Source organism: Macaca nemestrina, chromosome 7, assembly GCF_043159975.1.
Source record: "Macaca nemestrina isolate mMacNem1 chromosome 7, mMacNem.hap1, whole genome shotgun sequence".
Taxonomy (NCBI): domain Eukaryota; kingdom Metazoa; phylum Chordata; class Mammalia; order Primates; family Cercopithecidae; genus Macaca; species Macaca nemestrina.
Window position 1 is genome coordinate 136,944,246 of NC_092131.1, and position 15,642 is coordinate 136,959,887.

General features: G+C 52.6%; 1 protein-coding gene across 1 annotated transcript; it reads right to left on the reverse strand.

Moving 5' to 3' along the window:
• Positions 1-6,047: 6,047 nt before the first annotated feature.
• Positions 6,048-9,612, reverse strand: LOC105488491 (kelch repeat and BTB domain containing 13). Its single transcript, XM_011752639.2, has one exon. The coding sequence runs from the start codon at positions 9,478-9,480 to the stop codon at positions 7,972-7,974; it is 1,509 nt and encodes a 502-aa protein (XP_011750941.1). The 5' UTR covers positions 9,481-9,612; the 3' UTR covers positions 6,048-7,971.
• Positions 9,613-15,642: the final 6,030 nt, after the last annotated feature.

The following is a 15,642-nucleotide window of genomic DNA, read 5'->3' on the forward strand; positions in this document are numbered from 1 at the left end:
GAAGCCAGACTGCCCGCTATTGCCAAGATACTCCGCTGCCCACACCTGAGGGCGGGGAGGTTTCTGCCTCACTGACACTGACAGCCAGGCCCTGCTCTCCACCCTGTCTGTGCTCTCTCATTTACTCTCCCAACATCCCTTTCAGTTTAGGTTCTGCTGTCCTCACTGACAGATGCCCACCTGAGGCTCAGAGAGGGTAAGCAACTGCTTAAGATCACCCAGTCAGGAAGTATTAGAACTGGATTCGAATCCAGGAAGTCTGAGCCACAACTGGAGCTTCCCTGCCACTACACTGGCTCCTTTCACAGTGAGCCTGTACACACGTTCCCCCACCTGACCCCACAGCAAATGTATGCACCAGACACATCTCAACCACAGATACAAACTGGGGCTCAGAAAGGTGATGCAACCAGCCCCACATCACCCAGCAAACAGGTGGCAAGGGTGGGCCTGAAGCAAGGATCCCCAGGGCTCCCTCTATGTACCTTGCAGAACCCCTTGGATAAATCTGGTAATAATCTGGTCCAGCCAGGGTGGTGGAGGCCGGGGCTGCAGGCCTGCCTGGCCCCTCACTTGGGAGGGGGTGACAGAAGCTGTGCACTCTGGAGCTCATGCCATCTGGTTCGGTTTCCATTCCCAGCCACTCCTCAGAGAGCTCCTAAAGGTCAATTTTTTCCCCTCAAAATTCAAGTGACCGCCTCTGCCTGTAGGACATTCCTCTGGTTCCCATAACCGTGTGATCAGGCAGAGGCACTGAGATGGGCATTTTCCAGTATAATGTGCCCCAGCCAAGCCACTTGGTGACACGGCCCAGAGAGCTGAGGGTCAGAGGGGACAGGGCCCATGTCCAGCAGGGTCTTGGCAGGAAAGAGATGGCACACTCAAATCAGGTCACTAGAGGAGGGTTGAGGAAAGAGGCTGTTCACAAAGGGTGGAGGGCCCCTAAGGGATAGTACAAGGCTAGTGAGCTTGGGGCTTCACCACTCCCGCCTGGGCAGGAGGGAAGAGAGCAGCCACCTCAACCTGGAGACAGAGGGCTGTAAGGAAAGGACCACCCGTCAGCGGCAGGGACTTGAGTCAGTGAAGGAAAAAGGTCAGTGCAAGATCACCCCGCAGGGAGGGAGCCAGGAACTAAGTTCCCTGACTCCACACCCCTCCCCACTTCCCACCTTCTGCTGCTGCTCTGTATTGGGAGCCAGTCAAGGGAGCCCAGTGATGTCACCCAAATAGGACCACCTGCCAGGGTGTGGAGCAGGAGAAAGGAGCGGATCTGGAGGGACAAGCTGATCTCAAGGGACAAGGAGCCGTCAGCCCAGGGCTGAATGAGGGGCTTGCTATCTGAATACAAAAAGCAGGTCTTTCAGTCACACTCACTGCCTCAAAAACTTGCTGTGGCTCCCCACTTCCTACAGAATAAAGCCCAAGTTCTCTAGCCTGGCATTCAAGGCTCTTCACACAGACTCCAGCCTACTTCTCTGGCCCCATTACAGGTACTTCACATCATCTGTACAGAGACTCTGCAACAGTCTCTCATCATCATCTCCATTTGCCCAACATCACAGAGCTGGCACGTAGAGCTGGAATATGGACCCAGGTCCCCTGGGTGCCATTCTGCTGCATCATGAGCGATAAGCACAGACTGCTGGAACACGGTCCATTCACCAAAACTGCGCCTTCTCCACAGTAAGGGTGTCAATAATGGGTGGAGGGGAAAGTGTGAAGAGGAACCAGGAGAAAGAACTTGGAAGGTGAGGACTGCATCTGCTGGTCTAGAAGCTCTTATTTCACCCTCAGGACAACCCTCCTGGAATTATCATCTCTGGTTAGAGTTGAGACACCTTCACTCTTTCATTTCAGCAACTTTAAGGAATTTACCCATGGTCAAACAGAAGTCCCTGTCAGAGCCAGGGTTTGACTGCAAAATCAGCTGGCAGGCAGGCAGCACTGTCCCTCTGCAGAGTGGCACCTACAAAGTCCTCAGTCCCTCGTTTCCACTGCAACCCAGTGTTAGCTCCTTCCCTAAGCACCTGAAATTCCCTTTGCTAATCGGGACTTTGTGGTTAGGCATATTTTTGTAAGACTCCTGTTAGAATGAAAATATGTTACCTGCAAAGGGAAGCAAGTTGGGCCAATGGTTTCTGATTTCCTGTAGAGTTGGCAAAGTGTGTGTGTGTGTGTGTGTGTGTGTGTGTGTGTTTACGCATGAGTGTGTGATTTGAAGGGCCCAGGTGCCCAAATACCATTAGAGATTAACTCTTTTGTCTCTATCTGCTGAATCTGAGTGCTGAATGCGGTGTGTGTGTAGAGGAACTTTCCTAGAAAAAATAAGGATGGAAGCCTGGAATCAGGGAGGGCAGCCTGAGGATGGGTCACCATAGGGAAGTTCTTTCATGAATGCCCTGGAAGGCAGCACAGGAAATAACATGTGAGGATGGGAGGAGGATTCCAGAGAAGCAGGCTTTAGGTTGGGTGGTCCACTTGCATTGCTGTGTCTCCAGGAAAGTTGCTTGCCCCTAGCCCGTGACCTCACTTTCCTTCCCTGTGAAGAGAGGGGTGGAACTAGAGGCTTATACCCTGCTCCAAGACCCTGCAGCCCAACAAAAGGCCCATTTTCCCTTTGTTAGTTACTCGGATGCCAGAGAGAAGGGCTCCCTCTTTTCATGCTTCCCCAGTCCAGCTGGGGCAGAATCATGAGAGCTGCAGAGGATGCTGCTGGGACAAGACCTCCTCCAGGGGGTCCTGTATCCCACGTCCATTACTGGCCTGTTGGGGGCAGCCTGTCTTCCAACAACTGTGTCTCCCACCAGCACAGTTAATTTGCTGCCGTTCCTGGGATGTGACAGCAACTTGAAGCAAAGTAATTAGGATGAAAAAGAGGCCCAGCTCCTTGGGGCCAAAGGAAAATAAACAGAGCAGCCCTGTGTGTATTCCGCCGCCAAGAGGAGCCATTCTTCACGGGATGATTAGCATTTCCAATCCCAGCTTCCTCCCTTCCCTTGAAAGAAGAGAAGTGACCCGTGAGCTGCTGCTTTTCTCAGATCCCACTCTTCCCAAGGTGGACTGTGAATCTGACAACTCATCACCTCCACAGAAAAGTCTTCCCTGGCCACCTGCCACAGCCCTGCCAGAAATGATACCCCTGTCCTCTGAAATCTGAAAGCCTTTCTCTGTCTCCCATGGAGTTTCCTTGACTGACTGATCAATTGATCAATTCATTCTCTCAACAAACATCCGTCGAGTACCATTCATTCATTCAACAAACATTTCTTAAGTCCCTACTATATAAATCATCTCTTAAGCTGCCTACTATGTTCTAGTCATTGTTCTGGGTCCTGATGAGACAGCAGTGAACAAAACAGAAAAACACCTCCACCTTAGTGGAGTCAAATTTTAGTAGCAGGAAGCCAACAGCAAACAAGTGAAAAGATAGCATGGAAGATGATGCTAAATGCTATGGAGAAAAATAAAACAGGAAAAGGGAGAACACACAGAGAAGGGGGAGGTAGATTTTAAATAGGGAGGTTAGGAAAGCCCGCAGGATCGAAGTGACATCTGAGCCAAGACCTGCAGGAAGCAGAGTGGGGCTAAGTGAGGCAGTGTGCAGGCAGACACCGGCCACAGGCCCTGAGCTGGGAGTGTGCCTGGTGTGTCTGAAGAGCGATGAGGCCAGAGAGGAGTGGGAGATGAAGTCAGGGAGGAAACAGGGTGGGAGAATCTGAAAGGACTTTGCCTTTCAGAGAGGGAGCACCATGCTCTGACCAGCGTTTTGTTGAACTAGGATGGCTCTGGCTGCCCTGTGAGCACACTGAAGGGAAGCCAGCAAGGAAGCGGGTCCTGGGTGGAGGACAGGGGTGGGGCAGCTTCTCTGCCTCTGCCGGGCGGGCTATATAAACCAGATAAGATGATTTCAGGCAGAGGAAGGCTTGGGGTGCAGGACATCTGGAGTCAGGGGCAAGGAGAACGTTTGTGGAAGACTGGAGAGAGCTCCAGAGAGTCGGGCTGTAGGGCTGCCACTAGGTTCAGGAAAATGATCCCTGCAGCTTTAAGCTGAGTGAGTGTAGGCCTCTCAGAAAGGACGGACTTCTCAGAGTAAACCTCTGGGCTGGGACCGAGAGATTTCAAACCCAGCCCTCTGAGCTCAGGAACTCCTAAGTGTTTCTGTAATTTGCCCAGCTGCACCTGGTTTGTGCCCCCACACCTGCATGCAGCAGTCAAGCCGAGGTGCTGAGGAATGAGAGGCTGAGAATCCCAAGTCCTGAGTTCAGGTCCCTCCTCTTCCACGTGACTGCCTGTGTGACTCTGGGTGAGCCATTCTGGCTTTCTGCTGGTTTCCTCACCAGCACCCCAGGCACAGTCACCATTCCTGCTGAGGGCGGTGGGCAGTTGACATGCTGACTGTGGGTGGAGCAAAGCCTTACTTGTGAGAACCCTTAGGCAGAGAAGGTTACAAAAACTGGTTTACAAAAGCTCCCCACACTTCCTGAGATGAGGGAGTATCGGTGAACGTGCAAATATCCCCCAGGGCCTAAACCAGTCATTACCCGGGCTGAACGGGGCTACTGGTCTTCCAGGTCTATCCTAAGGGAAGAGAACTAGTTAACTTTCCTATGGAAGAGGGAGGAGAAAGGGCTGAGTCCAAGGGAACAAACGAACCCCCAAAAGAGGTGGGGATACATAGAGAAAGGCAAAAGGGAGGGAGCGTTAAGGAGACCGTTGGAAACACCGTGTCCATCTCAGGATGTCGGCCAAGCAGTCATGCAGCACATAAGACAAGCCTATGGCCCTGGGTTCACAGCCAGGTTCTGCCACTTCCTAACAAGCCTCTTCTAATCACACGACCCTTGAGCTTTTTCCCCTCCATTAAGCTGCTGGAGTAGGGGTGTTGCCAAACTATCTACCATTTAAAATTCTTAAAAGCTCAAGCAAGTCAACTGTGGGAAAGCTCTCTGTGAACAGTGTTGTTATTATGCACAAAAGGCATCTCAGAAAGGGCGGCCCTGGATGAAGGAACAACCAAATGCCAGGAGCCAGCAGGCCGGGGCTGAACAGCCTCAAGTGCAGACAACGCTGTGGGATGAGAGAGACTATGAGCTGATGGATCACGATGTGGCAAGTCTCAGGTGTTCAGCACTGGTCAGGAGGCACGAGCAAGGAGGAAAATGCTCTGTACTGTTAGGAAAAGTTATCTGTAACTTGGAAGTAAGGCAAAAGGAGGATTATTTCCTTTCAGTGTCACTTTGGGACAGGGTTGAACAGACAAGAGTTATTTAATTTTCAAGGGGAATGTATCTTTGCCTTACAATTTACTATAGATTAGAGCCCAGACTTTGTGAAGTCACATGCTAACTTGTAGGCATATGCACAAATATGTACATGCATGTATGTAAAGATGCAAAGGATTTTTGTTCAGTAGAGAACCAAAAAAAATCATGCTTTTGTCCTGTAAGGCATATACCAGTTTTGTCTCTAACTTAGCAAACTTATTTTAGTATGTCTCTTCCAACTAAATACACAAATCTGTCTCTCAAACGCTCTTTCAATCAGCTTTGCCATTCTTTTTGGTTCGCTTATAGGTGAGTTAAATAAATCTTTGATGTGTGATAAAAATTACACTTTGAGGCCAGGTACAGAGGCTCATGCCTGTAATCCCAGAACTTTCGGAGGCGAAGCAGGAGGATTGCTTGAGCCCAGGAGTTCAAGGCAGCCTGGGCAACACAGTGAGACTCCACCTCTACAAAAAATGTTATAAAAATTAGCTAGGTGTGGTGGTGTGCACCTGTAGTCCCAGTTACTCGGGAGGCTAAGGTAGGGAGGATCACCTGAGCCCAGGAGGTCAAGGCTGCAGTAAGCCATGATTTTACCACTGTACTCCAGCCTCAGGGACAAAGCAAGACCCTGTCTCAAAAAAAAAGGAAGGAAGGAAGGAAGGAAGGAAGGAAGGAAGGAAGGAAGGAGGGAGGGAGGGAGGGAGGGAGGGAGGGAGGGAAAGAAGGAAGGAAGGAAGGAAGGAAGGAAGGAAGGAAGGAAGGAAGGAAGGAAGGAAGGAAGGAAGGAAGGAAGGAAGGAATTACACTTTGATAGAACTACAAGTGAGGAACTCTTGTTGCTATGCTGTGTGGCTTTGGGCCAGTGGGTCAGTTTTTGCCACAAGAAGAGGGTACCCAACTCCCAGGCCCAAGGTAGGTCTGGAGGGGGAAGACAGATGTGAAAGTACCTTGCACATCATTCACAAGAAGAAAAAGTCAGGGTTTATTGTTGAGACTTATCAGACTAGGCTACTCCAGGGCTGGAATGTCCCAGGCTTCTGAGGGCGGCATTCTCCAGGCTTGGGACATAGGCCAAGAGAAGAGGTAGCTAGGGGCAGCCCTGGAGCAAGCCTCCATGCCCCAGAGGTGCCATGCCGACACTGCATTCTCCACTTCTGATGAGGCCAAGATTCCCCATGGGCCTCAGGTCCTGGGGGATGGAGACCAATCAGGACCACCCAGAGAAGTCTTCCCAAGGCCATGGAGAGGCTGGAGAGGGCTGGGACAGGCATCTGCCCAAAAGCCGAAGCTGGGGATTTTGGTGAAGGAACGAGAGTCCTCATCCAACAACAGAGGTCAGCACTAGGTTGCTAACTGGTGGCCTCTGTAGCCTGGGTTCTTTCAAGGCATCATCATTTTAATCATGGACAGGGAAGTCCCCCAGCTCACTGAACATGATCTCTGCCCTTACAATCCGCACACGTGGGTGTGCACACCACAATGATGTTACAGCCAGGGGTCCAATGAGCAATGCAGGCAGCCCAGGTCAGGAAAACGAAGAGCTGGGTCAGCCAATGCTGCACATAGGATGGTAGAGCACTGACAGGGAGAGAGAAGGAGACAAGGCATTCCGGTGAGGGGAATCGCGAAGGCCAGAATAGGACAGAAGAGAACAAACCTGTAGAATGTGGAGGAGGGGCTACAACTGAGGAAGATGAGGCAGGATTTGGCTCACACCTGAAGTCACGTGGGTTAACAGTCCACTGCCCCTGTGGTGATGGCAAAAACAGGGTGGGCAAGGGCTTATACCTGGGTGCTCCCCTAACGGTCCCAAAAGGGAATGTGAAAAATTCTCTCACCCCCACAGGTCTTACTCCAGGCTCAGCTCAGTCACTATCTGCTACAAGTTGGCCCAGTCTCACCACCTCTCCAGATGCCCCAACTACTGCTGCTCTGCCGGTATGGTTGGACTTGCAGAGACCTTCCAGATCTGCTCCAGCCTTCCCCAACCCTGCTTCTCTTCTGAGCTCTCAGCCTCTACGGTCTGAGCCTCCTCTTTCAGCAGCTAATGGTATCCTGCTCACCTCCTCCATAGAGTTTGCACACTCTCCTCTTTTCTGGAGTTATATATTTTTCCTCTTCCTATTTTCCCTTTGCCCTGATTTCTTCAGCACTTTATTATACTGTAGGTGGTTTTAAATTTTTTTGCATGTTGCCTTCAACTCTGTGGATCAAGACAAGTGTGTGTAAACCTTTTTGTTGTCCTATAACTGTTAAGATTTTTTTCTGGGTTATCCTCTAAGCTTCCTGGATCCCTGTGTGGCAACTACAGCTCTCATTAGGCATAACATTGTATTGGGCATACAGTAGGTGCCTAATTCTTGCCTACTACAGGCAGTTTGATTAACATCACTTAAGTCACTCCCAGCCATGTTCAATCACTAGCCCATTACATACAAGCCTGGATTATTCAAATCCCAACTCCCCCTACGCTTTTCACTGACACTGTGACCCACCAGCTCTCAGCAGAGCCCAAGTGATTTGATGGCATCATCGCTGCTCTCTGAGCTGCTTGAACATGTCCACACCACCAGAAGGCACCAGACCTGGGTGTCTCAGTAGAAGGAGGGAAGTTACCAGCTACTTCTAAGGCCGGCTTCACACACTCAGCCATAACTCAGGGAGGAGTCGCGGCGTCTCCTCCCTCCTAAAGCCGGCCCAGAGGTCACAGTTCTGGCGTTGTCGAAGCCACAGGCCCAGGGGCGCCAGCAGGCAGCCTTAGGAGAAAGGTCTGCAAGGAGCCGGGCCGTGGGAAGCCGGCTTTCTCCCTGAGCAGCCGCCAGGTGCCGCCCTCGATGGCGTAGAGCAGTGTGAACATACGGTTGACCGTATAGACGGTGTCGCCGCGCACCACGGCCGTGAAGAGCGCTCCCTTGCTGTTGACGAACTGGCCGGGCAGCGCCGTCCACTGGCCCGTGGCCAGGTTGAGACAGTCGATGGCGCAGTGCAGGAAGTCGTCGGAAGGTCCGTTGCGCACCACATAGAGGCTGTCGCGGTGGGCCACCATGCAGTGGCCATAGCTCTGCGGACGCCGCAGGTCGGCCACCGGCAGCCACGCGTCGGTCCGCGCCGCGTACTCCACGACGGCGGTGGTGTCGGCCGGCCGCCACAGGCACACGAAGAGGCGGCCACACGCCTGGGCGCAGGGCACGCCGGCGGCCGGCTGCGGCAGGTCGGCCACAAAGCTCCAACAGCCCGCAGCCGGGTCGTAGCGCTCCACGGAGCTGACGGGCGTCCTCTGGAGCTCGCCGCCGATGGCGTAGAGGCGGCCGTCGAAGCCGGCCAGCGCTGTGTCATAGCGCGGCTGGTGCGGGCTGGGGAACTCGCGCCACGTGCCGCCGTCAGGGTCGTAGCAGAAGCCCAGCTCTACCACCTCCTTGCTGGCGCCGCGCACGCCGCCCACGATGTAAAGCTTGTTGTCCAGCGTGGCCACCCCGGCCAGCAACGTGCTGGCCTCCAGGGGCAGCGCGGTCAACGTGCGCCACGCGTCCTCTTCCTCGTCCAGGTAGCACAGCGTGCGCGACGCATCCTCCAGGAAACCGGGCGCGGGTGTGTGCGTGCTCACGGCCACGTAGCTACTGGGCCGCAGGGCCGCCACGTAGGAGCGGGCCTCGGGCAGCGCCAGCTCAGCTGCCAGCTCGCACTCGCCGTCGCGGATGAAGAGCGCTGCACTGTGGAATACGTCGCGCAGGCCGAAGGCGGCAGCCGCGTCGCACAGCAATGCGCAGTTGTCCGACGTGAGGTTGTGCTCGAGAAAGCGCGCTAGCGCCGGCGCCTGCAGGAAGGCGGCGCACTCCACGGCCTGCAGCAGCTCGTCCTCCGCTGCCAGCGCCGGCCGCTCGCCGCGCAGCACCTGCAGCGTGACGCGGAAACCGCCCGCGCTCAGAACGCCCAGGCGCACCTCTGCCGCGCGCGCTTCCCGCATGCCGGAGCGGAAGAGGCCGCGGAAGAAGCCGCAGTGCTCAACGAGCAGGGCGCGGTCGGCTTGGAAGAGCTGGCCGCCCACCCATACCTGCACAGGGGTTTCCGGGCCCCGTGGCATGGCGAGCCGGCCGGGCGGAGGCCGCCACTGGGGCCTTGGGTTCGCCCACCACAGACTGTGGGGCTCCCTCGGAGCAAAAACTTCCCTGGGGGCTATAAATATCTCTCCCTGGCTAAAGATAGTACGGCTCATGTGATGTGGTGGCCCGCAGGCTGTATGGCTGCGGGCCCGGAGGGCATCTGGAGACCTGTGTGGTCATTCATTTCCTTAGAAGAAATGGTAATAATAGTGACCATATGCCGTGCACCTGCAGCATGCCGGCGCACTGAGGGCTGCTAGGGAGATACCCATTTCACCTGCATCTTTCCAGCTGTGTGCCCTCGTGCGAGTGTCCTAACTGTTCCTCACGTTACAAATGGGGCCAGTAGGCCAGAAACGGTGGCTCACGCCTGTAATCCTAGCACTTGGGGAGGCCTTGAAGGGTGGATCACCTGAGGTCAGGAGTTCAAGACCAGCCTGGCCAACATGGAGAAACCCCGTCTCTATTAAAAATACGAAAAAAAAAAATTAGCCGGGCGTGGTGACACGTGCCTGTAATACCAGCTACTTGGGCTGAGGCACGAGAATAGCTTGAACTCGGGCGGCTGAAGTTGCAGTGAGCTGAGCTCGTGTTATTGCACTCCAGCCTGGGCAACAGAGTGAGGCTCTACCTCAAAAAAAAAATTAAAAAATTAAATGGGGCCAATAATAACACCTATTTCATAGTCTTGGGACAACATCTGAAATATCCCGGTTGAGGGTGAGAGAGTTTAGGTAGCTTGTCCGGGGTCATTCAGCTAGGAAGTCGCTGAGACGGAATGAATACCCATCTCACCGCTTAAGCTCAGAGGAGTGGGACAGGCAAGTTGGAGAACAAGGCATAAATGGAGCAAATACGTTGGGCCAGACTGGGGTCCAGGACCAGGGTTTTAATTTGGCTTGGGCTTCTGACCCTGACTCTGAGCCAGTCCAATCTCTTTTTGAGTCTCAATTTTCTTCTCTGAAAAATGGAAAAGGTAGCAACCCTGCTTTGCAGATGAGCATCCCATAAAGCCCCTGAGTTAGGATGGGAATGGGAATTCCACACTTGCTGCGATGCTCCAGATCCTGGGAAAAGGAGTTGGGGCTGCCTAGGGGATCATAGGCCTGTGGATGGGAAGAAGGGCTTCCTAAAATAATAGCTAACACTTTAATTGCATTATGTGTCAGGCACTATTGTAAGCACTTTATATTAACTCCTTGCAACAATCCTAGGAGTAGATACTATTATTTCTCCCCCCATGGATATTATCCATTTATTGCTTATAGCAACACTATGAATTAGAAATTAATGGCCTTATTTCATATATGAAGAGACTGAAGTGCCGAGAGGTTTAGTCACATAGCCAGAGAGTGGCACACCTAGGCCTGGAATGCAGCCAGCCTGATTCTAAAGCAGGGGTCCCCAACCCTGGGGCCACGGACCTTAGGAACCAGGCTGTGCAGCTGGAGGTGAGAAGTGAAGCATCATCTGTATTTACAGCTGCTCCCCATCCTCTTTACTGCCTGAGCACTGCCTCCTGTCAGATCAGTGGCAGCAGCATTCGATTCTCATTGGAGGGTGAATCCTATTGTGAACTGCATGTGGGAGGGATCTAGGTTGCCTGCTCCATATGAGAATCTAATGCCTGATGATCTGTCACTGTCTCCCATCACCTCCAGATGGGACTGTTTAGTTGCAGGAGAACAAGCTCAGAGCACCCATTGATTCTACATTATGGCAAGTTGTGTAAGTATTTCATTATATAATAATAATAGAAATAAAGTGCACAATAAATGTAATATGCTTGAATCATTCTGAAACCATCTCCCCTCCGCCGTCTGTGGAAAAACTATCTTTTATGAAACCAATCCCTGGCGCCAAAAAGGTTGGGGACCGCTAGAGGGTATGGCTATACCACTGTATTTTTGTTGGTGGTGGGTTTTTTTTGTTTGGTTCATTGGTTTGGGGTTTTTTTTTTTTTAGATGGAGTCTCACTGTGTCACCCAGGCTCGTGTGATCTGCCTCTTGCGTTCAAACGATTCTCCTGCCTCAGCCTCCAGAGTAGATGGGATTACAGGCATGCACTACCGCGCCTGGTTAATTTTTGTATTTTTAGTAGAGACAGGGTTTCACCTTGTTGGCCAAGCTGGTCTTGAACTCTTGACCTCAAGTGATCCACTTACCTCGGCCTCCCAAAGTGCTGGGCCATACCACTGTGCTGTGGTACCTCTCTGTGCTACAAATGCTGGGCAGTTGCCTTGTGTCAGGAGGGCATAGTTGGAAGGCACCTCAGGCTCATATGGTTCAATCCTTTCACTTACAGTGGAGGGAGGTGTGCTCAGGGTCTTGTAGCTTGAGGCAGACAGCCCCAGGCCTCCTGCTGCCCACTCCATGGCACTTTTCCCACTACACAGAACTTTTCTGAGTGACCAGCTAAAACTATGGGTCCCAAAATGGAGCTTGGGATGGAATGGAGCTTAATAATTATCTCCTCCTGCTACCTTATTCTAAGGTGAGGAAACTGAGGCCCAAACATATGTAAAATGGTATCTGCCATTCAGATGTGCAGCTGTCCCATCCTTACCTGCAGGCCTTCTTAGGGAGGATAAGGGGCTTGCAATGATCAAGTAGAAGGTGGGAAGAGGCAGGGGAACTTCTCTCCCCCCCTTAGGATATATATGCATAGATCCTCACGTATGAATCTGCAGAACCAACACGAATGTGCCTCCCCTGCTAGGGAACTCTCATCCAGTTCACTCCATCAAAGCAGTGATGGGATGTGGGGACCACTTGTGTGAGCCTGGGAAGCCAGAGGCCTGGAGGAGGCAGCCAGAAATATCTCTGACTCTCTACCCCAGGGACCAGACAGGAAGAGGAGGAGGAGATGGGAGGATGGGTGGGCAGGAGTCCCCACGAATACTATCCCAGGCCCTCTGCCAGCTTCTCTCTTTCCCCGAGGCCAGATATTGGCTGAATGGCCTGGGATGTCCAGGCAGCAGGCATGACAGTCCCAATCTTGGGGACCAGTGGGCTCTCAGTGCTGGGTCTTGACAGTGTCCTTGCTGGTGGCCTTAGTGGTAGGGAAAGGGTGTCTGACTGTTCCCGTTTCACAGATGAGGAAAGAAAGGCTTAGAAATGAGCTGGGCTTTTCCTTGGTTGTGAATGGGGATGTAGGCCTGAATCAAACCGTGCCCACTGACCCCAGCTGCCACTCCTCACCTGCACTAGCCTTGCCCCAGGGCAAGGAAACAGTTGCCTTCTGCTGGGGACAGGACTGGAGAAGGGCTGACTCCCAGGGGGCTGGGGCTGCTGCATAGTCCTGGGACCACAGTTCCCTCCCAAATGGCCTGTTCCAGACACCTAGTAACTGGCAGACACAACCAGATGGAACCATTGCCTGGCCCTCTCCTGAGAGCAGGAGGAGGAGGGAACGCAAACCCCTCCTGGCTGAAGTTTGCTCTTGGCTTGATGTTTTCCAAGTCTAGCCCTGCCTTGAGTGGGCTGGGGCTCGGGCACACACCCAGTTTCCACCTCCAGCAGCCAGGCAGTGGGGAGAGGGTCATCCAAGGTGGGGGGTCATGTTTTCCTGAGGCTGGGCTGAGGATCAGCCCTTTGGTCCCGCCCCCAAGGCCCCAGTGGGGTGTTGCCTGCAGCTGGGGAGAGTTTCCTCCTCCTGGACACTGAGTGTCCCTCTGGGATTTGGAGAGGACAAGGAACTATCCCGGCTGTGGGCAGCCCACAGAGTTCCCAGGCCCTGCTCGACCCCACACCAACCTCCCTCTCCACTCTGCATCCCCCACACTGTGTGAGGTTGGGGATGGGGGCAAAGAAAGGAGAAAGGAACCTGCCTCAGACTCTGAGCCTTTCTAGAGCGCAGACCCAGTGTTGTTCATCCCTGTATTCACAGTGATTGGCACACAGTAGGCGTCTGTTAAGTAGATTCTCTGGGGCGCTAACCTGTGGAAGTCTCCGGTCTGATAGAAAAGATATAACCCTTACCCTGGGAGACACCCCCACTCTCTGGAGTCTGATGGGAATGCCCTGGCCCTTGCCACTCATGCACATAGGTGTTTCCGCACAGAGTAGTGAGTGGCTTGTACTGCCTGGACCTGGAGGAGGAAGAGCACTGGACTGGGAGTCAGGATTCCTGCCTGGGCTCTGATGCCGGTGCCACCACTGACTTACAAAAGCTACCCAAACTCTTCAGGCTACAGTGCTTCATCTGTAAAGTGGAATTTGAATCTGCCATCTAAGGTTCTGTTCAGCTTTGACATCTGAATTTATCATTCAACAACCACAAAAGTGGTTGTCATGTTGTGCCTCCAGAAGAGGCAACCACATCACAAAAGGGGACCAAAAGCTTAGCTTTACATGAAAGGGCTCCTGGGGGTTGGGTGGCAAGGGTAGGTCCTGCCATCAGAAAAACCTCACAGGCCCTACGTGTCTAGACCTATATTTGCTCCAGTCGTTCACTAAAGAGATATCTATTGAGCACCTGCTGTATGCCCACTGCTGGGCTTGGTGCCACATCCTATAGACTTTGAGTGCCCGGGGGCCTCCTATGAGAACCTTGATGGGGGTTGGTGGTAGAGGGTAAGGAGAGTTGGGTTACTTGCCCTAGCAGAATAACCTCTCTCTTGATCTGAAGTGTACAAATTTCTGGTCACTAAATGGTTGTGACTTCTTTGTAGGTGGATGAGAAATGTGTGCTATTTATATCCAGAGGAGTAGACGGAACTAACCTCTACTTTCTTGGGACATGGGCCAAGCTCTGGATAGGACACATGTTATCTAATATACTTCTTGATATTGTCCCTGCTTTATTGTATTTTGAGACAAGGTCTCACTCTCTCACCCAGGCAGGAGTGCGGTGGCACAAATACAGCTTACTGCAGCCTCCGCCTCCTGGGCTAAAGCTATCTTCCCACTTTGGCCTCTGATGTAGCTGGGACTATGGGTGCACACCAACATGCCCAGCTAATTTTTTATATGTTTTTGTAGAGACAGGGTTTCACCATGTTGCCCAGGCTTGTCCCTATTTTAAAGATGAGGAACTGAGGCCCGGAAGGGCAAAGTAGCTTATTCCAGGGTCTGACAGTAGCAGCCCCTAGCTGAGGAAACTGGGGATGGAGAAAGGGATGGGTCACAGCCATGAGGTGGGCACTGTTTTCCTCCTAAGCCTCAGAGGAGGGGCAGACTTTGAGCAATGAGCTGTAACAGCTGAGGGCCCCAGTAACCAGCTGGCCACCAGCCTAAATAATCTCTGAACTGGAAGAGAAATAAGGGTCATCTTACTGCATCATGCAAGTCACAAAGGAGTCTCCTCTACGACACTTCCTTGCAGTGGTCACCCCCTTGGTTGCTGCCAGTGTCAGGGGAGAGGGGTTCAGTTCCACCAGAGACACTCCCTTCTAACTATGGACAGTCAGATGGTTACAGAGTTCACCCTCAGACTGAGCTAGAATCTTGCAGCTCCCATCTCCTGGTTGGTCAAGTTTTAAAGATGAGGAAACTGAGACCGGATAGAGGCCAAGTAACATCCCAGCATCACACAAGCTGGGAAGTAGCAGAGCTTAGGTTTACATGCAGTTGGGCCCGTGCAGGACCACAGCTAGCCCTGTCTCCAGCAGTCTTCCATTGAGATTGATTCTATCCCCACAGGCCCCATCTGGAACCAGTCTGTCTTCACAGGATGGGGCCAGCCCAGGGATGTGACTGGAACTTGGATCCCACTTTCTCAACTCCTACAACTCAAAGGAAAACCCTTGCCATTAGCTGTGTGACTAATTCTGGCCTGACAGTGTAACCTAAACAAATTCCACCCGATACCTTAATAACACAGCTGGTTTACCATGATTTCCCCAAAACACAACTAGGCTGAGTCAATATTCATGTCCTGGCCAGGAAAATAATTGTTCTTCATTGAAGAGTCGTTATTACCGTCCAGCTCTGACCCTGGGCCCTGCCTGCACACCTGGTTTTCCATGGTTCTTCTGTGGGTGGGTGGGTAGATGAGTTAACCATCTGGGGGAAGGGGAAGGAGAAGGGCTGCCGTGAGAGGTCTCTGAGGCCCCCGTGCCTTTCCCCACTCTAACCTGGTGTGTACTCCAGAAGAGATGCCTCACAGGGTTCTAGAATGTATGCAGGCCTGGAGCCCAGGGCTGATTCTGTCACTCTCTATTTTGCCTCATTTTCCCCTTCCTTTAGTGTTTATAGATGGGGACACCAAAGCCCAAAGAAGCAAGGTGACTTGCCCAAGATCACTCTAGGGAAGGAGCTAGCACTAGATCCTA

Bases quoted from the DNA above. Each gene is read 5' to 3' on its own strand.
- LOC105488491 (XM_011752639.2), bottom strand. From the start codon at position 9,480: ATGAGCCGTACTATCTTTAGCCAGGGAGAGATATTTATAGCCCCCAGG.